Source organism: Takifugu flavidus, chromosome 1 (assembly GCF_003711565.1).
Source record: "Takifugu flavidus isolate HTHZ2018 chromosome 1, ASM371156v2, whole genome shotgun sequence".
Lineage (NCBI taxonomy): Eukaryota > Metazoa > Chordata > Actinopteri > Tetraodontiformes > Tetraodontidae > Takifugu > Takifugu flavidus.
Genome location: NC_079520.1, coordinates 4,983,426 through 5,006,857, shown reverse-complemented (window position 1 = coordinate 5,006,857; position 23,432 = coordinate 4,983,426). Strand labels below are relative to the sequence as shown.

At 43.2% G+C, this 23,432-nt stretch overlaps 1 protein-coding gene across 4 annotated transcripts in view; it reads left to right on the top strand.

Moving 5' to 3' along the window:
- Positions 1-11,786, top strand: part of LOC130527289 (neuropilin-2-like) — a 65,734-nt gene extending 53,948 nt beyond the window's left edge. For 2 of the 4 annotated variants that reach the window (XM_057035649.1, XM_057035629.1), the window contains 2 exons: positions 7,226-7,288; positions 8,789-11,786. In XM_057035649.1, coding sequence (XP_056891629.1) covers positions 7,226-7,288; positions 8,789-9,102 — 377 coding nt within the window. In that variant the 3' untranslated portion in view covers positions 9,103-11,786. Of the gene's footprint in view, positions 1-7,225; positions 7,289-8,773 lie in introns of all 4 variants that reach the window. The other 2 variants (XM_057035639.1, XM_057035620.1) reach the window with 1 other exon arrangement.
- The last annotated feature ends 11,646 nt before the right edge of the window (positions 11,787-23,432 follow it).

Here is a 23,432-nt window from a genome sequence, read left to right as displayed (position 1 = left end):
ACATGACTTCCAGCCAGACACTGGTGTTGGCTGAAGTGGGACAGGATCATGTTTTTAAGAGTTAGTACATACTGCCCTCTTATGAGTACATGAACACAGTGATGATGAGAACAAGCACTGGCATCTTGTAGGAATTTGTTTCTTGTCCCAGTTAACATGCTTCGGAGAAATCGGACAGGAACATGTCCTCCTATTCAACACTAGGTGGCGATATGCAGCCTTTGGGCCCCTTTTCCGGTGGACATATTACATTGCATAATAAACAACTGGAGTCAGTCGGGTGACCAGTATTTCGAAAAACAGAAAGATAATCGTACAGTTCTGTTCCTCTAGGACCTAATGTGTGCTTTACCTATAGGGCAGATAAGACACACTCTCTCTTGTGGCCATGTTGATTTCAGGAGTCAGTCAGTCCTACACCAGTATGGTGGTTTTGAAGCACAAGCACATGTGTTGTCCAGTTTAAGTCCACTTCAGGTGTATACAGGCCGGAGTGTACCCAATTCTCATCGCGTTATCTGAGTGTCTTAGTCAGATAGGGAGAGCACCGATATCAGTCAGACGAAGGTGTTTAAATGCAATGCAATAATTACTTTATCGTAGTATCTTGTAAATGTTTTCAATCATCGGGTTAATCTGCAGTTACCAGTTAACCAGCTTAGACTGGTTAAACAGTTTCAAAAATTATTACCCATTGGTAGAGTTAGATAGAGACTCCATTGGCAGCTTTATGTGGTTGAGTCAGTGTGACATTGTTGGGGTTTTGTATCCATGGCAACCAGGGTTTCTTTGGATATGTGTTAAAAAGAGAGTTGGCTCTGGCCATCAACACACAGGGGAAAGACTTAGTGATGCAGATATGTGGTGACCTTGAAAACCACACCATTAGATGCTCGGTCTGGAAATACCCCCAACCACCCCCTTTCTTTCTTGCTCAGACAAAAATAAAATGTGAATCAAAGTAACTGTTAAATTTTGCAGCCTCATCTGTATCTTAATCCACTGATGGGAAGGCTCCCTGTGCAGGCTTCTTAGACGGCAGCTTTACAATCAAAGCCAATTCTAAACCCATAAAGAATATGACTGAAGTTAAAAGAGAACAAGAAGGGAAAATTAAGCCACTGCTTTCCCTGAGTTCCCGTCTTTCCTTGCACCTTGCCTTTCTTTGTGCTATCAATATTACTCTCTTCTCCTGGCTCTTTTTCATCTTCCTCCTTTCCTTCTTGTGCTCATATGCCTTTGTTTAGCCATCGTCTCCCTCTCTTCTCTCGGTGCCTCCTTTCACAGTGAATTGACAGACTATTGAAGTTTCTAACAAACTCTTTAATGCAGGATTAAAGATATCATGGCAGGATTAGCTCGCTCCCTTCACTCCCCTCTATCCAATTCACCCTCCTCACAATCTAGCACCCTTTTCTATTTAACCAGCCTCTTTCTTCCAATAATGCCTTCTCTTTTTCATGTCTCCATTGCTGTGTTTTCTCCCTGACTTCCCTTCTTCCCTGCTCTTTCTCCCCCCTTCTCCACTTGACTCCCATCAGTGCGATCTTACCCTGGTAAAAGGAGCTGATTTCTCCCAAATACAAGCACTTTACACTACCCACGCTTTGTCGTCACTGCACAAAGAAGGCTTTGCAGACTGATTCTAAACGCATGGCATGAGCCTTTGCGTGTCTGGGACCAGCTTCTGCTTGTGACTTTTGCATCAAGACCATAAAATCTAAAGGGAAATCAGCAGAATCAAACAGAGGAGACGCGCATCAGCATCTTGTGAAGAGCTTTAATGCCTCTGTATGAGTTAAAAACTGGGTTGAATCTGAATGGTGGCAGCCTGTTTCTTTGCCTGCTGTTGATCACTTTAGCACAGCTGCAGTAACTGACCATTCGCTGAGCCTCAGCCCTCTTTGTTACCTTCCGTTGTATTATTGCTGGATTAATGTAGGCTTTATATTGGCTGTAGGGGAGCAGTTAAGTAATTTGATCAATAAAAAACTGACTTTCTCCAGGATGCACATGCAGCAACCAAAGGCAATAGAACGCCTTTTGACTTAATATGTGTTTTGACTAGCATGATAGTAATGCAGAGCTTGCAGAGAATTTCTGGCCAAAACTGTCGGTCAAGACGTTTAGAAGGTTTAATGACTTAGAATATTATTTATCCAGAAATTAAAACTACTGTTCCGTTATTGAAATGATTTCATTTTAATTAGGCTACATTATGATGGGCCTTTATGGTACTATGATTTTTTTGCTATTATGGGGTGTAATATAGGTTTTCTAGAAAAACAAATGCAGTTTATTGTGAATAAAATCAGTATAATTCTTAGACCTTCCACCCCAAAAAAATCTTTAAACAAATTAAAACTCAAGTGAGCTGTAATTCCTTTCTGAAGGTTTTAGCGAATGGTCGGCCAGGTAAACTACAGCTGCAATCTGCATGTATGCCATCCTCTTCTAAAATGCCAGCCAGTAATGTGTCCTCCTGCCCTCCAGGGGGTGCCATGGCTGGGGTGGAGCCAACAGTAGACACAGTGGCAGTGCAGCCAATCCCTGCGTACTTGTACTATGCGTTAGCAGGAGGCGGAGCCCTCTTGCTGATGGTCACAGTGACTTTGGTGGTGGTACTTTGCTGCCATCGGTACCACTGGGCCACCAAGAAGACCAGTCATCACCACTCAGTGTTGTACCACAGCAATCAACAACTGAGCCAGCAGGGTCACCTTAATTACTACCAGAACCAAAATCCTGCCTATAACTTGGTCCGCAGCCACAACCACCTGTACCCAGGCAATGGGCCGAGTCTTGAACCCATGCTCACCATCACACTGGACAAAGACAAGAGCGGTGATAATCGGTGTTGAAATCTGGTCCTTGGACTTTTGAAGAATGCCTTATTTGAAGTGATACCTATGAAAACTGCAGATTTCAGCAAAACATCTGTTCGATGGTGAGAACTCTACGTGCACCACAGCTCCTGTTGCTGATGACTGATCTCACTCGCTGAGCAGGAGGCGTCTTTGCTCAACTTCCTTGGCTCCACCTGACAGGCTGAACTTATGACGTTTCAATTGGCTTTTTTTTTACAGGGAGAAACGATAAAAGATCTTCAGATGAGGGCATGAAAACATTACTGTTCCTTAGGGAACATCTGCAGTTGAAGCTGAAAATGAAAAGGACTAAGAAATACATCACACGCTGGATTCCTACCTGACTGTGGACACAAAAATACACATGCACTATGCAATGTCAGTCTTGTAACAGCATGTTTTCCTCTGTACGGATGTCTGTCTTGCTCTGATTTGAAGCTTGGACGCTGCCAGCCTCCAAATACCCTGTCCAACAGAGGAGGGATTTACACACAGGTACAGCCAGATACGGGCCACAATGCACACAGCATAAAGGGACAAGGTTGTTCCTTTGGGTCTCATCCACTCGCCTTTGAGGGAGAGTGACAGAGACAGATTAAGAAACGGAAGACGCATTGAGGAATTAGCGTCGCGGTTCCAGATGAGACTGATGGACAGCTGCACATTTGGCATGACTGGCTGATTCAGTTTGTGGACTGCGAAGCAATTTATGTATTCAGCTGTTCCCTGTCTGGTTTCGACAAAGGAAAGATAGGATGAGACAGTTCAGATCGCATCCTGGAGAACAAAAAAGCTCATGGCATCAATACATGCAAAAAATAAAGCCAGAGAAGCCTGTCACGCATATGCACGGACACTTAAACACTTGACTTCTTTTCCAGTGTGCTGTGAATACTGTTACGTCCTCATCTACTGGATATGTTAGTGCCTCAGTGAGACTGAATGGACTGTTTACAAAACTCTTTTTATCATATGCACATGTTATGTGAAACAGATTCATAGATGGTGTATTTTAAAACCTCAATTATTTACTTCCGTCAAAGCTTTTGTCTCGTTATCAAAGATCCAGGATCACTTTATTTAACTGGAGAGTTGTTTTTCTGTTACCTGTTCCCATCTCATGGGGCTTCCTAAGCCGGTTTTCCCTGTCCATCTTGTTAAGCCTCTGTAATGTCCATGACTGACGAGAAGTTAAATCTCATAGCCAAAATGTGTTGTGATGTGAAGGTCTATGCTTAACCGAAGCAACAAAACAACAGTGTTCTTCATGTTCTGCTCAGGCAGCAGGACTGGGATTGTTTGTCCTCTGTTCCCCTTAGCAAAAGTCCTGATGTGCCTGATTTATATTTGTGGGCCTCAAATACACATTAGGTGCATTTCCACTGCAGAAGATTCTGGGGAATTTTACAGGACCGGGGCCATCGGTGTGTCTCTCCACTGCAGAAACCTCTCCTGAATGGCCATTTATAGGAACTTTTATGGGACCTAATCGAGTCCCTTTTCCGGCGTAGTTACTTAGATCAGCATTACTTGGCTAAACCTGGAGTGGTCGAGGGGTCCTACCCTGCAGTGGAGAGACGACCTTTGAGAGGGCCAAGTGAAAGGGAATGTTTACTAGGAAGTCCTGCATTGCCCCCACTTGCAAAGCCAAACAAGTATAAAAAGTCTGCTTTCAAATGTGTGTGTGTGTGTGGTGTGTGTGTGTGTGTTTGCACATGCTACATAGTAAGGACAAAACCACACATTTTATTAACAAAGTGGCATATTTAAAGAAGGGGGGACATGTTGGCCAGTCCTCACAAGTATGTAAAAGTAACACATTTGAGGGTTCAAGCCTACTTTTAAAGTTCAGGCTAGTTTTAGGGCATTTCGCTGTGATGGTTAAGGTTAGGCTATGTCTATAAATGTCCTTGTAAAGATCACAGTATGAGGATGAGTGTTTGTGTATGTGTGTGTGGGGGGGTGCTATTCAGAAATCTCGTGTTGTGTTCTAGCCCCTCCACATCATTTTGTTTACTCCCATTTGTTCCTGCTCGAGTGCTTCTCTTCATCACAAATCCTCGCAGTGAAAAACACAGGAGAGAAAGCGAGAGGCAGGAATGGAGGACAGCAGAACCTCTCTGAGGAGAAGGGCCCATTAAGAGGCCCCTCTTCCCTCCTGCAAAATGCACCCAGAGATGAAGATGAAAGGAGTAAAGGGAAAAAAAGTCTTTTTACTTTCTAAAGATAGATTTCTGTTCTCTAACAGGGAGGCAGGTTGCTTCTCACTGAGGGGGGAGCGCACGTTTCTTTAGCACACAAAAGCTCAGAATAAAGCCTTTTTGCAGAATGTTCGTTTTTTTTGAGGCGAGCGCGGTCATACAACCATAAAAGCTGTTTTGGCATGAAACCGTGTTTGTTTTAGGAACATTTCAGCTGACTTACCCCATAAGTTTGCCCATCATATCTCCCTTCTAAAGTTTTAGGCTCATATAGGATACAGGAGGAATGATACTGGATTGTATTTATGCAGCATTTCATGTCTCCCACATCCTCCCTGTCTCTGCTATAGTCCAACATTTTGTGAGATTTCAAAATTGTGCCGCAGTGCTTTTAAATCATCACCCCCCCCCCCCCCCCCCCCCCCCCCCACCTCGCTTCGTTCTCCTCAATCACAGACTACTTTGAAGCCCTTTAATATTTCTAATTAGTTAATGGAAGCCAATCACGTTCCTAAAGCCCTGCAGTAAGCACTTCTGGCCATCATCTCTGGGACTTTTTTTTAATGCCTCATCTGTTTCCTGGAAAAATATTACAAGTGAAAGTACTCTTACAGGTCCTCGGGCCCCCGTCGGAGCGGTACGACGTGCCAGAGAGCCATTCACATCTTTGCTTGTACAAAAATTTCCCGTTTTTATTCTCCTCCGTGCTAATTGGACGGTGCAGGAGAAAAAATGGGGCTAGGGGGAGTTTTAATCTCCTTTCAGATCCACAGGGCGATCCTTCTCGGAGATCCCAGCCCGAGGGCTTTCAGCAAAGATCATTAGAAATTGCTTAACAGTTATCCAACCAGCGGCCAAGTTTTTCTTTTTCCCCCGTCTGTCTTCTTTTCCTGTATCTGTCTATCGGTGATTTAATGTTTTGTCACAGTCTGTGGAGATTTGAGTGTGAGAAACAAGAACTTAAAGCCCGCAGGGGCCCTGTGAGCTTCTGTATTCACACAGCGACACGTCTGAAGGCTTTCACACATGTATGAGTTGTTTTCTCACAGGGGGGATTTATTTCACAAAGACCTCGGTGAAATATTGCACGCTGGTGCTCAAATTAGCCGCATCCCACATCCAGGGCTGTGGTGAATTCACCATTTTCTTTGATGATTTCACGTTCGCTTGATTTTCTCTCCACAAATTTTGAAACAAAAAAGCACTTTCTCAGTTTTTTTGCCCTTTAACCAAATAAAACTCACAAGTAAACAAGTCTTAATTAAGAAATGAATATAAATGAAAATGCTGCAAACTTGTTAAATGTTAGGGTCAGGGAGAGGTCTTAATTACGGTGATATTGAGCCCATTTCTGAAAGTCATTAAGGGCTTTCATGAGCAAGTTCTGTCGTCACACAGTGGAGATATCTTACTTTAAAATATCAAAGATTGTTTAAAGGCGAGTGAATATTGGAAAGGTTCCTTCAGAAGGTATTACCCACAAGTCGAAATCGTCTCTTAAAAAAATAAGCTTGTGTGATGGAGGAAATGAGGCTCGGTATCTCATTTTCATATCAGCTAAATTAGTTTTTCACTTCTTCTCGTCTGAGCGTCTGTTACTGTTGGGTTCCATAATGTCTTTTTAGTTCTTTTGGCACAGCAATAAATGATTATCAGCTGCCCGGATATTTTTTTTCCCTCAGAGAAGTGTCATATCACTTTCCTCGAATAAAAGTGAATTAAGAACTTTGCACTTTCAGCCTGTCAGTATTGTGATATTTCAGCCTGTTGAATTTGGAATGAAAACATGCAGCTGAATGTGAAGGTAATAAAATTGATTTTTTTTTTTTGTAAAACGGTGAAGTCTTCACTCTCGTCCTTCTCCTGATTTGCCACCTCTATCAGTGAATGCTGCTTATCATGTAATAAAATCTTGCTGGCTTTAGGTTGTTTCTGCAAAATGTCTGCGAACCATAAAGATCCCTTGACGTTCTGAAGCTCGGAACAAACCGGCTTACACCGTTTCTCTTGTTTGGCCTTTTTAAACGCCAATCTTCCAGCTGGCTGTGACACCGATACTCATCTACAAATGCAGCTTGGAGAAGGAGTGATGCTATCTGCTGCTTATTGTTAGCTGGAGGGTTTCACATTAACGCTGTTTGCCTTTTTCTTTAACAGATCCCAGGCCTATGGACTTTGGAAAAGATCCTCTATTCAACCACAAACCGTCCATTGATGGAGGTGAGCTCTCTCCCACTCTGCTCGTGCTTTCTGCCTGAGGTTACCACGACATTTAGGAGTCTTTCTCAAAGAACTTTGAAGAAGATTTTCAAACTAATGCACGTGTGTCTGTCTTTGTATTTGTTAAATATTGGATGCCAACGTACCCATTCTACTAGCATATTGAGGACATTTTTACATAGAGGGGCCATTTTGGTTGGTCCCCACATCTTCAGAGGACTGTTTGAGGAGGACATGATTTTGAGGTTGAGATAAGAATTGGGTCTAGGTTAACATTTGGGTAAGGGTAGGGTAGTTCTGGGAATATAGTGTGTTGGTGAAAGTCCCCACAAAGATAGAAATACTAGGATGTGTGTGCAACATGTTATTTTGTTGGTCGGCAAAATAAGACAGAATGCTTCCCCTTCCGCGTGGAGTACACATCAGTCCGTTAAAATCTGTTTACTTCTATATGTGCATGTGCCTGTGCACGGGCATGTCTTCTCTTCACTGATGGCCCTCTCACACATGCACTATAATCCCGGGTCTCTCTGTATGGGGCTGTATATGTTAACACAGTCGCCATTTTTTAACTTTAATCCTGCTGCCATTAATCCCGGCTGTGGGCGAGCGTCATGTGTAAATACAGCAGGCGAGCAGAGTGTGCTTGATAACTGGCAGATTAGCAGAGCACACGTCCACGACGGGGTGGAGAATGGGAGCGAAATTTGCACAGTTGGGACAACAAGATCGAGAGATCAGAGATCTTTTGACACTGAGTTCCTAACAGAACGTTCCATGTTTGCTCCCCTTTCCCCCATCTCAAGCCCGCCGTGCTCCCTCCAACATGTGTGATCGCGCAAACCTGACACAACAGGCAGCAGATTTACAACCGTATCTTTTCTTCTTTCTTTTTTTTAACAGCGATCTTCATCACCTCCGTCCTATTCTGGGGCTTTTTGCCTTTAATACGGTTACATTTATTTCCTCATTTCAGGTTCATTAAAGTTTAAATCCACAGGCGGTAAAATATTTTCTGGACAGTCCTCTGGAGGCTTTTCAGCCAGAGTCTGACAGGCTCTACTTTTGAAAGCATAATGCACTTTAAATGAAACTTTCTGCTGCATTTGTCTGTGTTCAGCTTACAAAGTTTCTCAAACAAATGGGCCGATGGGATGTAGTGCTGTACCAAAAATAAAAGCACCCACAGAGGCTGAAATTTTCCTAAAAATACCCAGAATGGAATCCTGATTTGTGTGTTCACACATGTAGTTAAGTCTTAATAGACTCTTGAAATCTAAATGTTTTCATTCCATTACTGTGGGTTTACACTTGATGATTGACATTTATGCACTCAAGTTTTCAGCACGTTGATGTTATAAAGCAAAGATCAAAAACTGGAACAACCTTTTAGCAGTTAACAAACCATTTTGTATCAAATTTATAGACGTATCCAAGCGATTATACTGTTTCCATTGGCGTGATCGCTCTTTCCTGATTTCACAGGCCATGTCTTTCCAGGTTGGCAGTCCTCCTTCTCCACCCCCTCCACCCCTGATATGGACCCCCCCTCTGTCACCCTGGTGTCCGAGAAGGACAAGGACAACGCCTGGCTCTACACGCTGGACCCCATCCTCCTCACCATCATCGTGATGAGCTCCCTGGGCGTCCTGCTGGGGGCCATCTGCGCCGGACTGCTCCTCTACTGCACCTGCTCCTACAGCGGGCTCTCGTCGCGCTCGTCCACCACGCTGGAGAACTACAACTTTGAGCTGTATGACGGCATCAAGCATAAGGTGAAGATAAACCAGCAGAGGTGCTGCTCTGAAGCATGAGGAGAACTCTGAGGGTCAGGATGCGTCCTCTCGTTGCCTCATCATCCTTCAGTCCTCAGTTCAGACAAAGAAAATTCAGCACTATTCTTCATTTCAGTATCCACGTGTTCTCTAAAATCCGAAAGGGTGAAGTCTCCGTGATGAGGCTCCAGTACCAGATCTCCTCAGCCTGTAGGAGAAAGCCTGCTTGATTTTTAAAAAAAGAAAAAAAAACAGCCTTGCGAATGAATGAAGGAATGAAAATGAATCTATTGCAGAATATAACCCGCCAACCGCTGGAATGACGCTAAAAAGAAAAACGACGGCCCACAGTATCCATGACAGTCTGGACATTTGGGACACAAATGGCGGCCTGGTCGTGGTGTTCAGTTGAATAAAAACATGATAATGAGGTTCTTAATGATGGAGGGAATTTCATTAACACGTACCCAGAACGGTACTATGCAGGGCATTTGTCCTCATTAGCTTGAATATGAATGTGGCCGACAGCGAGACCTAACCAGCCGCGGCGCCTGGACCGTCCGCTGCCGTGGCGCCCCTTCACCTGGGCTATTCTGACTCAAGTCAACACATATCAGATGAATGCCTCCCTCCCCGTAGATCATCAGCTCAAAGGAGTCCGGATCCAGAGAGACAAAGACGGAAGAGAGGAGCAGGGAAAACACCCTTTCTTTTTGGCTTTTGGTTTGTTTTAGGGGAGTTTTAGAGTTGAGTTCTGTGATATTTTTTTATTTTGTTTTTTGCAGTGTGGCGCTCGCTCTCTCGCTCCTTTGTATGGCCTCAGTCTGCGCTTTGTGAAACCAGTGGCATAGAAGAGTAACGGTGACTGTTTTTTTTGCTTTGTTTTCAACCTGTGTCCGTTTTGAGGCGGGGAAAAGAGGAAGTGGAGCCAGCTTTAGTTCGTAGCTTATGCCATTTTTATACTTTCTTTAACGTTGTGTTTGACTCCGCAGTCTTAACTCATATTTTCAGTGGCGTTATAATGACAAAGAGTAGAAGACAAGACAAAAATCAAAGACAAAATCAGAGGTTTATCTAAATCTAACATGCTGTTAGGGAGTCGTGCTTTAGATTCAGTATTTTAGCATTTGTCTTTGGTATATATCTATATATATTTTTGCTTTTCAAACTAAATGATGGACAGACACTGTGTGAACAAAATATCAGTGATTGTTTAACTGCAACCTATGGATTGCCAAAGAGCTGTATTATGTGCACAGGGAGGTGGCTGGAGAGTGCTAAATCACCCTTCCTTTTCACTCATCCAACCTAGCGATGCCCCCTGATTGAAGGAATACTCTGAGGTGGAAGCAGAGGAGGGACTAAAGTAGAGCGCAAACTCACTGTCGACTTTCTTGGACACACAATCGAGCCTTAAGCTAACTACAGTATACGCTGTATCGGAGGACAGCCATGGAGGAAGGCCAGTGCTGCCAGGGACGAAGAGGAGGGCGCGCACACACACTCCCACACACACACACAAACACACACAGACGCACACAGGACGAAAAGGTGTCAGCGTGCAGAGTAATTCCTAACAAGTGGTCTTGTTTTTGCCGCCTTGCTCAGTTCACTTGAGGGTTTAACTTCTGTTAAACATGTTTCGGTGAAAATAAAAGAGCCCTGTGGAGTTTCTGACCACTCAGTCCATTCTCGTCGTGTCTTATTTGTAATGCTAGATGACGGCAAGCTTCCCAAACATGGCATGAAATCCCTTTAAGTCAGTAGAGACTTTGTAAATATTTAAAGAGCCAAAACTAGATGGATGACAGGTTGCTATTAAAGTAAAAGTAAAGCAAACGATCGGCCTCCACCGTGTGGTGATATATTTATGATCAAGTGTAGCAACGTCACCGTGGCAATTGCTGGAGTCATTTTGGTCGCAAATCAAAGCTGAAGGCGGCAGAAAGCTTGACACACTTGGTTGCTGCAAATTTCAATTTGGATGTTTTCCAAAAAAAAATTAAAAAAAACTCCACAGGGTATCTCTAAAATCTGCCGTGTCCAGAAAGTGCTTCTTAAATATGATTTTCAGCTATTTTATGATTTAAAGTCAATTTAAGTGGATACGAAAGTTGCCATCAAACCTGGGTGATCCTCGGAAATGACCTGCCTATAAATGACAGCAAAGATACACGTGGAAACGTTTCCCCCAAACTACTGGGGGGGGGGGGGGGGGGCAACAAAAGACTGGGCAGAAACTTCTGATCAAGCATCACCTATCAGGGTGCAGATGAAGTTGGCTGGGGTGTAAACACGTCTTGTCTTTTCTGATTTTCTCTCAACCAAGGAAATGAAATGATTCTTAAAACTGTTGAAGACCACCAGGAAAAGAGAGAGGGAACGATGGAGAGAGAGATGGAGAACTTTCCATTCATCTAAATGTGTTTTCATTGGACTGTTTTCCAAGTGCCTTGGAGCTCTCTCACCATGTCTCTCTGACACACACACACAAACACACACACACACACTCACACACACAGAAAAGTAGGCACTGACTACATACACACAGAGAAAATCGGGGAAGTATTACCTCTTCTTTTTTGATACACACACACACATTGAGATATACACACACCTACGGCACTGGTCAGATAACTCAAATTGTTGTTTGTAGACTTTGTACAGGATTTTTTTTCTTTTTTAATGTTATTATTATTTAATAAAGGTTAAATAACAAGTCATTTGTCCCAACAGTGTTTGTTTTGTTACAGTCGTCAACATTCTGTTCTTCCGAAAAGGCAGAAATGGGAATTTTTAATAACAAGAAGCAAATTATTCAACTACTCAAGCAGCATATTACTGACATGTATATGCTGTAATGTTTGTTTCTTTATTTAGTATTGTGTTTAGAAGGATATAAACATATTTAAAAGGAGCTTTGACTTTAAGTGTAATATCCTTGATAACTCATCGATCATAATCCATTTATGACTGCTTATCTGAAAAGTTAAAAAAGAAACACAAAAAACAGCTTCTTTAAAATTAATCATTGAACCAATTTAAATGAAATGCCTTCTCTCTCTCTCTTTCTCTCTAGGGGTTTTTTTTTTGCCTCTAACGGGCTAAAACAAGATCAAAGCCTCTTTTTCATTTAATGAAGTCATGAAAGCTGGCGCCGTCTAATTAAGACTGACCTTAACAAACCAAACCCAATCATGCAGCGTGGTGCAAAATAGCTGGAAGATGTCAAACAGGATATTTGTTCCCAGATCAAAGAGTTTATCTTGTGACGATTAAACAGAGAGATGACATTTTGGGGCTTCTTCAGGATCAGAAAGAACACCCACATCTGTGACCATCTGCCACACGTTAAAACACTCATTAACGCCTGTACAGGGAAGTAACTATGCTAAATTTGTGTAATTAGCTCTCAGAATCATCATTTCTCAGTGTCAGCATTTTCTTCCTTTTTTTATCTCCGTCCTCATTTGTTCATCACTCCTTCATCCCACCTCCTCTCCTCGGGAGGCTGACCCGATTCTCACGCACACACTTCCACACAGATTTGCACGTGCACAGGAACACAAGCACTTCTTCATTTCAGTAAGATGTGTTTCTGACGAGCCATCGCAGCACTGGACTCTGTCCCTAAATCCAGTTTAACACAGTCTGAATCGGAGAGTTCATCTGTCTTCACCCACGTCTGTGGTGGTTGGTGCATCTTTGCTGAGAGCGTAACCTAGTAACAGATTTTTACTCTCTGCTTAGTAGCACAAATTACTGAGAAACAAACAAACACACACACACACACACACAGGCTTCCTCCAACAGTCCAGAGACATGCATTTGGGGGTGTTGACCAAAGGGTGTCACGGTTTGTTTGTCTCTTTTTAGCTGAGATAGGCGCCAGCCCCCCGAAACTACAGTACATGGATGGATGGATGGATGGATGGATGGATGGATGGATGGATGGATGGATGGATGGATGGATGGATGGATGGATGGATGATACCCAAGTCTACACTTGGGGTAGTTCATAAGATTATGTTGAGGTCTAAATTTTCCCAGTTTGGAAATGAAACTCCTTTGCTAACCACAATAAGCAGAGTCAACTCCAATTCAAAAGCTTTTGGGCTACTATTATAAAAAAAATACTTTTTTGACTTTTATTTTGTAATTTCAAGTAGCATTAATTTATTGGCCTCACTTGCATTGAGCCTTGATTTGTGGCGTATCAGTTCTTTCTCAGTACTGAAGTTAACAGCCAGGCCAGTTAAATAATATTTACTGCAGCAAAGTTCTACTTTAATATTGTCAGTGTTTACGATGGAGTTCCTGTATATTCCTCTTCTTTGAGCCTCCCTTGTGCCTCTGTCCTTTCTGCCACACACAGCTCTGCCATAAACACACATTCTTCTTAGAAATGTGGTTACAGCTGACTCGAAGGCAGTAATATTTATATGCTGCACAGAGCTGTTAAGGGCTGCGTTTGTGAACTTATATGAGATGTGTCAACAGATAGCTGCTGGGTGCAGCTTCATCTGGCTGAGCGGCAGCATTACCCACCGAGAAACTTTATTATAAACCATTCTTCTTAATAACGTCAACCACCAATATTGAATTTGCATGATGAATAACAATGGCTAATAAGGGAAAACTAAAACAAATGCAGCAAATACTCAAAGACTGGCCTTTTCAAATCCACATATCTAAGAACTGAAGAAGCCTTCTGGATAGAAGGCGAAACGTCTTCAAGAGAAGAAACCCAGTCCATTTGACATAGAAAACTACCTTGGATACAATGACCTGGATGATTGAGAATCTACACAGACATATCTAAAGAAGTTCAAATGCTGTGTTCACTGAAACACAGCTGGTTTGTGGCACCTGTAGCCACGTGTAAACATAGTAAATACTGTCTTCTAAGCCTTCCATATTTAAACCTTACCCCTAGACCTCATGTTCACTGAAATAATCATTTTATTCATCAAATATTTCTGCCCACCTTCTCTACTTCTTTGCACTCTTTCCCAGGTTTGGAACAGGTGTCTTTTTAATAAAATGGAAATTATTTAAAATGTGGTTTCGAGCCCACAATGTTGCAGCCATGAGCTGAGGGATTGGTGGATCGTTGCTGCAGGGTCGATCCTTCGATGCCAAGAAAGTTGGTGGGTGCTTCAAAAAACAAGACGCAAAAGTTTTAATTTAAGAATAAATCAACTGGGTCACCGGTGAATGAGAGTTAATCAGGCAGTGGGAGCCCTGGTATTGGCCTTAGTACATTATAAAAGGTCCTCCGATGTGATTCAGGTCCTCCTTTGGGTTTCTTCCTGTTACATACCAAGTTAAAGAAATGTCAGACCATTAAAATTACACCTCCGAAGAAGGTCAGTGTAGTAAAAGTATAAATTTGAGTCAAATAAAAACCAGTATAGCGTTACTTATTACTAGTCTTGATATGGAGCTTTGGTTTCGTCTGCAGCGACAATCATAACTCATCCTGAGACTTCTGATGGCAAACTGACACGCCCGTAGAGACAAATGTGGAGGGGAAAAGGGCAAAACATTTCCTTTATTCCCTGTGTAAAATTAATTGCAAGCTTTGTTTTGACTTTTTTATCTCCCACTACCTGGGTGGGCGCCTGTCTGCGCGGGCCGCTCATCTGCTCGTGAATTGGCAACTTCCCGCTCTCCTGATGTCTTGAACTCACTGACTGCATATGGCTGCTGTATGAAATTCCATTTCATCAGACAAAAGCCTTTGTTTCCCCCCCCCCCCCCCCCCCTCGCTACACCAGCACAAATAAGATTGCTGCAAATCCAATTTCAGTGTAAGCTTTATTTCCCCTCATTTCTGGAGTTTCTCTCGTGTGGTTGCCTGCCAAACGCTGGCAACAGTTTGAATTTTTGCCAGCAAAAACTTTAAAAAAAAAAAAAAAAGAAGAAGCTCTGAGTCCATCCTTGGTTCCTTCCCGTGTTCTCCCTCGTCTTTGTGTTCATCGCTGCATGCTAACAGCCCGAACAGTTGTGTCCTACCTGCCTGTTTTTCAAATCTTTCCCCTGTCTTTTTAAAACCCTCCATCGGTCACGGTTGCCGCAGAGCACATTCTCATAAAGTGATATCACTCCCTCTGTTCAGTAGCCCTCAGCTCACGACCACAAACACTTGAGCACTTTCAGGGGTGGCTGTTGACATTAGGACACTTAAACCATCCAAGGCTGTGGTTTTTCCCCTCTCAGCGAACTGTGCATGTGTGTGTGTGTGTTTTGGGCCGTGAAGATCTAACAGTCCTTAAGTATGCACTACACATCATCCTCAGATTGAGAACATAAACACGAACACCCGCAAAGTGCATTGGGCACACCAGCACAAGAACATTGTGTAGCGTACACACAGGCCGGTCTCCTGCTGTGCCTTATCCTATAAATGGCAACAACAATCCTCAACAGGACCTCCAAGGGAGTCAGAATGGTCTGCAACAGAGCCAATGCTTTCATCTAGGTAGGTGGCACATGTGCGTGTGTGCTTGTGTGTGTGTTTTGTACTCCCCTGCCCTCACCCACACTGTAAACTTTACCTTATACTCTAACGGCTCTGGCCCACACAAACCCTGTCAATATGAGTCAGATCAAACCCGATCTGCCCACAGAGTGTTCTGAGTTGTTCGATGCTGCCTGAAATCACTTTCTTTCCCTTCAAATCTGAAAAAAAGGAGAAAGACTCTATTGAACTCAAACATTCCCCCAAAAGAATCCTTTTTAAGGTAACATTTGTGCAGATAGCACCAGTGGAGGGCATTCTGAGGTGGACCTCGTGGGCCTTGAGCAGGTCAGTGTGGGAGACTCCCTGAGACACCTGTGACCACTCTGTGGATGGACGCAGATTCAAATCTTTTGCATGGCTTTATGTTACTGTAAGTGTTTATATTTACTTTCTTAGCATCAGGCTTCTGTTTAGAGGACAGTAAATGCTACACATCACCATAGATACGCCATCTATACCATGATTCATGGAAGCGGCAGGTCCTGAAAGGGCAGATTAGGTCAATGGTTGTAGTAAAATTTATGATACGACAATCCTTTACTGAGAGATCTATTTATTCCTGCAAGAGAATATTCTATTCTATTCTGTTCTGTTCTGTTCTATTCTATTCTATTCTATTCTATTCTATTCTATTCTATTCTGGCATATCTATTCTATGGCATATTTATTTATTCCTGCAAGATAATATTTTCTGTCCTGTCAACATATTGCAACAAAATAGTGTTGGGTGAGTGTAGACATGCTATGGATTTGATGGCGAGTTCTGAGCATCAACCCTTTGCTTTTGACACATATTTATATTTAAAGGGATTTTTTTTATCAAAGAGATAATAAAACCAGGTCATCGTGGCGATCAGGAGCCAGTGCATTCAGTTCCCAGAGTCTCCAGAGCACCAGTTTGGCCTCGTCTCTGCACCAAGAGACCATGTTTGTTTGCCAGGTGTGTTTACTAAAAGTGCTGGAGCAGAACAGAGCTGCCTGATGTGATGAACTGGAAGAAAGGGATCATTACTAAGGTGCAAAACGGCTCCCGATTTTTGGCAAAAAAGTCGACAGTGCTCAAAACTTGAGTAAGCAACAGAGAGAGAGAGAGAGAGAGAGAGAGAGAGAGAGAGAGAGAGAGAGAGAGAGAGCTGCAGTCTTTTCTGAGGGCAAAAGTCATCTATCATTAATTTTCTAATAATGCTCCCATGGCTTCACATTTGAACACAGCTCCAAGACATAAATCAAAGATCAGCATGGCTGCGTGAGCGCATGTGCCTGTGTGTGCCAGAGTGTTATTTGTGGTTATTTATGTGGCTTCCTGTGTGTGTGTTTTGCAGTGTGTTTTCTGTATTTCACAGGAGCTGCTCGGGGCTGCGTGCTCTTATTGGATCAGTGACAGACTGGTGTATTATTCATCACCTGATGGAGAATGACAGATGAGTCCTTTTATGAGTCGATGTATGTGCATCAAGCAGCGCTCCTGGAAGTAGAAAATCCTTTATTTAAAACCACAGTGAGGGGCTTTATATGCAGTATGAATTAACATGGGGGGATGGGGGGGGGGGTGCTGGAGAGGCATGGAATTATTGTCATATACTTCAAGACATTTCCTAAAGGTGTTCATGGTAATTTGGGAGGACATTATGGTGTTTGGAGTGCAGTTTCATCACGAGCCATCATCATAAATGAGTCTTTAGTTTTCCCTTCTAAGGCATTATAGCTAATCCCTCCATTACGACAGGAGAGACCCAGGATATGTGAAGTCAAATATTCTGTTCCCTTAAATGTTGCTTAAATTCGCTCAATAATCTGACAAAAATGGTGTCAATCACGACAGATAATGTCGTTTTTTTATTGTATCGTTGCCACTCACGTTTACGATCTCAAAATCATTTCATTCCATTTTTCTACAGTCTTTGTGTGTTTTCCAGTGTTCACGTGGAAAATAGATTCAGCATCTTATCTTTCTGGAAGTTGTCTTGCATCAGGACAATGTACAAAGAAATGTGAGAGGTTTTGCCCCTTTTTCTGCTCCTGGTCTGACAGATTCTCTCCTGGTTGGTTGTATTGAAGCTGGTGTGTGGTCCTGCACATGACCAGGGAAGTGTATCCTGCAGACTACAACTGTACACCTCTCAAAGATGCTGACAGCTGATTTGCAGTACTTGGAGTCGGTTCAGACATCTAAGGGTTGTCAGCCTGTCTCCATTTCCCCCCTCTTTAATGCAAACTAACTGCAGCGGTTCCTCCTGCTCCTGCTTCACACAAGGAGCTCTGCGCCGACAAAACCACAAGAAAGCTTTGATATTCACAGGGGAAGCCAACTCTTGCTAACTCAGATAAAAAAACAGTCCACGTCACATCAGATTAATACAGTATGAACGTGCCAACATCTGCCCACAAAGACAAAAAAATAACATCTCTGAGCTTCATCTGTCTCAATTTTTGCCAAAACAACCACACTTGCATCAGGAAGAATAATGCGGTCAGGTGTGGGCGGGGCTACAAACACTGCAGCCTCCTGATTGGTCGGCAGAGGATGCGTTGAGAATGTAGAACATTGAGACGGGCAGCTAAGTGGCAATAGCCACCACTACAGAAAATAAATTAAATCATGCATCAAGAATGTTTATATTAGAGAAGCATCGGTTACTAGCCTCACGTCTAAACATTGTTTTATAAAAATAAACCATTGGTTAGGCACCAGAGCACCTAAGATTGCCTCAAACTGAGGCACGGAACAAGCTTATTTCCTCCAGTTCACCTTCCTGCAGCTCAATATTAGCAGACATTTTCTTTTTGGCTTTCCAATATCTTCACTTCTTTTTTACCCCCCCTTGTCACACACTTCCGTCCTCTCTGTCTTTCCTTCCCTAAAGGCTACACGGGCCCTTTTCTTATGAGAACCCTAGATCTAAGTTGCAGCTTTGCAGCAGCTCAATATTGTATCATCTATCACTCTGCATAGAGCTGCAGGCCGCATCAGCCTCAGTGGACGTGAAATAAGATTTATTACAGAGGACAAGGCCCCATGCGTGCGGCACCAGGACAAAAGGGAGGGAGATGGAGATACAGTCGGACATTAAATAAAGCTGTAAACGTGTCACACGCCGTGAAAAAAGGGGGAGAAGATGGGCATCGTGCAGAAAGAAGGGGTGAAGGAGGTGTTTTCTTTCGTGGAAGCAATGGCAAAGGCAGGTAGGAGAAGGAGAGGTGAGCAGAGAGAAAGACAGATGATGCCAACGAGAAGGCTAATGAGCTTGAGTGGGTGAGAGGACAATTTGTCTTTGCACGTGTGTACATGACAGACGCAGTGCTTAAGGGCCACTGGCTGGTTGTGTCCATTAGATGTTTAGTAATGACCGAGGTTGTGTACGCACGTGTGTGTGTGTGTGTGTGTGTGTGTGTGTGTGTGTGTGCAGGCATGCAGCTTCAGTAATCATCTGTCAGTCTGACTGATGACCGACCACAGTCGCTGTTTAAACATTTAAAATCTTTCAGGACAGGGGACTGAGGGAGGGTTGATGGTGGAAACCGGAGAGTGTGACACCAGCAGAAATCTACATGCACACCTCTCTCCTCCATCCTCTCTCCTCCATCCTCTGTTCTCCAGGAAAGACAGCAGGATTGACCTTAAGCCTGCAAGATGTACAAAACTGGAATTGTGGCTCCTTCTACATTTCTGAAAGAGAGAGAACAAACTGTACTTTACTCATTTTCTGCTCAGCCAGCTCCTGCTCCTGACGACACGGTTGGTTTCCATGATCTCGGTGTGTTTCAACCCTCATTAATTTGCTCCTGGATACTTTTAACCTGCAGCACATTAACCTTCAAAGTGTAAATCATCCTGGACAGAAGTGCACGGACTGAATGAGTGGATTTATGAGGGAAAGTATTAGAAAGGCTTCAGTGTTCTTCTGTGTTTAATAAATCACCGGCCCCTGTCAAATCGGCTTCATTCATAAAGACACAAATCATAAGCCCCGCCCACTTCACTGGCGTGTGAGCTGTAGGTGTCATAATTAATGAAGGACAGAATATCTGTGAAATAAAGAGGTGAAAAGAGGGAAGAAATAGAAGCTTTTGATCACTCAGCCTCGTTGCTTCATATGATTTATATCAATTACACATCAATAGAATAGAGAGGAGAGAAGCTAACATCCAAGATTTATTGTTTCTGCCTAAAATAAAAAAAACGTTGGACATTATGCGGAAAAGTTAACAGGCGTGGGGACGCCGGGGCGGAGGCAGGACTGAGAGAGGACAGGAGGGACGGGGGAGATGTCACTAATGAAGGACAGATAAAAGAGGGAGAAGTTACCGTGGATGACAGATGAGTTTCAGAAAAATAGGTATTTTTTGAGAGAGAAAGAGGGCGAAGGACAGAGGCGTGGAGAGAAATGGGAAGAAGGAAAAGAGAAACGGTGTGTGTGCACATTTGTGTGTGTGTGAGACAGAGAGAGAGAGAGAGAGAGAGAGAGAGAGAGACTCTCCACTCAAACGTCTGGATGCTCGACAGTTCTCAGGCCGTTGGATATAATTCAGTCGTTCCACCATGTCAAGTTCCCCAACGTGGCCTGTAGGGCCTGCCACGCCCCCCTTTCTCCTCGCTGCCATATATGGGCATCCTGTCCCTCCACGCCGCTCAAAGGGATTATTATGTTTATGTCAGTGCTGCTTCAGCGGCCCTGCGGCAGAGAAGAAGCTAAACTATTTCCACACTTTGTCTGCCTCCAGGACCAGTGTGTGTGTGAGTGTGTGTTTGTGTGCATGTGTGTAGGATCTTATTGTAACTTTGAAGGGCATCTTTGATGTAATTGTGATTATCATTTCTCTGCATCAGCTCTTGTTTTCATCTCCAAACCAGATATTGCATCCACATATCAACCAACCATATCAATGGTGGACTTACTTCCTGAGGCCCTGACAGTCCGTGGGGGGGATGGGGGGGTTGGTGCAGAGCCAACGTCACTGATGTACGTGTAAAGGATTTGCACGCTAATGTTTCTCCACGTTGAAGTGATACTTTCAATATGTTGAAATTAAAAATGCCTCCTGCAGAGTGTGTCACGTACATTATATCAGGCTGAGCACCATGGACCTTGTCCTCAAAGGTCCTGTTGGTGGCCCGCCTGATGAAGTTGGTCCTGCTGTACTGGTGGAGCACCAGTCCTCACTGGTAGGCTGCACAAGTATAAATTGGATTCCGTTTTTCACATTTTTGTCTGTAAAGTATATTAAATTATTGAGAAATGATTAAAAACACCCTTCTGAATGGCACTGGTGTGACTTAATGGTTTAGACGCAACAGATTTGGAAACCAGTTCAGACATACAGTCGTGCCAGTGAGTTCAACTGAGTCTGAAAGAGAGAAAAAGCAAGAAATGGAGACAAAAAGAGGAAAGAAAGGGTTGAAAAGAAATAAAGAGAGAAGACTGGGAAAAATACAGGGTCTCTAAAAGAGAATGTAAGAAAAGCATGCTGGCGTTGAAGCAGACACGCCCCATCACACAACAGTAGAGACATTAACTTCTCCACTCTCTCGCTTCTCGCCCCGCCATCACTCTTTCCTTCCTCCCATCTGCTCCGCCGCTGCACCTGGCCTCTTCACTTTCTCTCACCCCATTTCCTCCCTTTCACTCTTTCTTTCCCTCATCATCATTTCTCTTTTTCTCTATTTGCGCCACGTCGCCCCCCCCCCCTTCCTCTTTGTCGTTTCTTTCCATCTGAATAGTTCTTTTTCTTCTGTGTGTCTTCCTCAATCTGTCTCTTTTATCAGCAATTCCTCTAAATTTGAACTTTCCTAGTTCCCCTTTGTGGAACGCTCTTCATTTCCACACTCCTGCCCCCCTTCCCCCCCTCCACTCTCTACTATCCGGAGATGACGGGGGGGTCGTCTGATTGTCTCTTGGCCCGGCATGAGTGGAGTCTGGCCCAAGAGTCAGGACCACAGGAAAAGAAATGTGGAGTGGTCGGACAGAGCTGCCATATGGCGGCTCATTGAGTGAACAGCTCCACGCACTCAGACACGGAGACACAACACGGCCCCGTGTGAAGGAATGGATTGACCCCCCCCCCCCCCCCATCCTCCCCGGCTTGGTGGGCAAGCCGGCGTTTCCCATGGAGAATTGATATTATTCCCAAAGCTGACCACATGAATGAGGGGATGATGTGTGTGGGGGCGTGGGTATGTGAGTCAAGAAGAGTTTCAAAAGAGGATTTAATGGAGCATCAAAGATGTGATGTCAGCATTATCGGAACGCTCGTCTATAGGCGCCGGCATCACCAAAACCTCACGAATCAACAGGGGGGTCTCCACGCCATTAACAGTGGCCAGAGGTGGTCCGTCAACTAAAGCCACAACATCTGTGCCGCTTTTATTTACTTTTATATTTTCTTTTGAGGGCATGATCAATTAGGAAGTTAGAGATCAGGCGTGTCACATGTGGCGGCATCCAATGGCGTGAACAGAATTTATTACATTCTCTTAACCCTAAATTAAATCTCATGTTTGAATTCAGTCCAAATGTCCATTGTTGTAGATATATGAAATAATCATCACTCATATGCAAATTTGTCTCTTCTGGGCTACTGTAGAAACACAGTAATGCAACAAAATAGTGTCCGTAAAGAGGAGGCTGTGATGATATATACGTTTATATACCATGAAAGAAAAACAGAGTGATTTGATTCCCAAAAGAATGGATAAACACAGTAAATAATATAACACGGGTGACATTTAAGCACTGAAATTCAATGCTAATTTTGATATTTAAAACATAATCGTCACATTCATACTGTACAATAATTATCAATCATCAGAAATGTTATTTAACTTATCGCTTAAACTGGGAATGTTTCAGAAAAAGACAAAATAAAGTTTTGGTTCAGCTTCTTCAGTTTTCCTGAAGATTCCAGGCTGGAATTGTTATTTGTTTCCCCAGAGAACACTGATGCGTTAGATGCATATTCCTTTATGGAAATAGCTTTGGATGCTGGAGATGTGATTCATGGTGTCACAGTATGGGGTTGTGGAATGTAGTGATAGCATTTACACTGGCTTCTCTTTCTAATAAGACAATCATTTTTATTCACGCCAGCGATCCTGCCCTTTTCATTGCGTTCCTCTCCATTACACACACGCTGACTAAATTAAAAAGATTACTCACTTTTGACAACAGTGCTGTTTTTTTTTTACAGTCGGACCATCGCAGTCACAGGGTTCAGCTAAAGAGATAAATAATCTCCCAGCGAAGATTACACGTAAAGATTATTTATCTCGTTTGTTCATATTAACACAATGCAAATCTGTGAAAACTGCAGTGAAATTCCAGGTTTGATTAAATGTGTCTCAAGTCATTACTGTTGCTGAGGTAACGGTAGAGGCCACTTCTCTTTAACTCTACAACTACTTCAGACACTTTTAGTGTAATTACATCGCTCCGCTGCCATTTGATTAAACCATGTAAAAAGCCTGGGTGAGCTTTATTTTCAATAAAGTCCAGGACAGAGATTATAAAAGTAATGCTGGGCCCAAACTGGGAGAACTGGGAGCCGCAGTCGGCCGATGAATCAGATTATGTTGCCAGTGTCACATAGCAAGATTTTACCGAGCTTTGATCACCACGGTTACGGAATGCTGAGCACAGCTATACTGTCTGTTAAAAAAATAATCAAAAATTAGATATTAGATATGAATTCTATCAGTTTTCATTAGCATACACTGATTGCAATGTTGCCATGGCTACCATATGCCTAATGAATCCAATTGTAATAATGATTTGTGATTTGATGTGCAGTAATTATACACATGTAGATATACATGATACCCAATTAACTAGATTAAACCTGATGAATG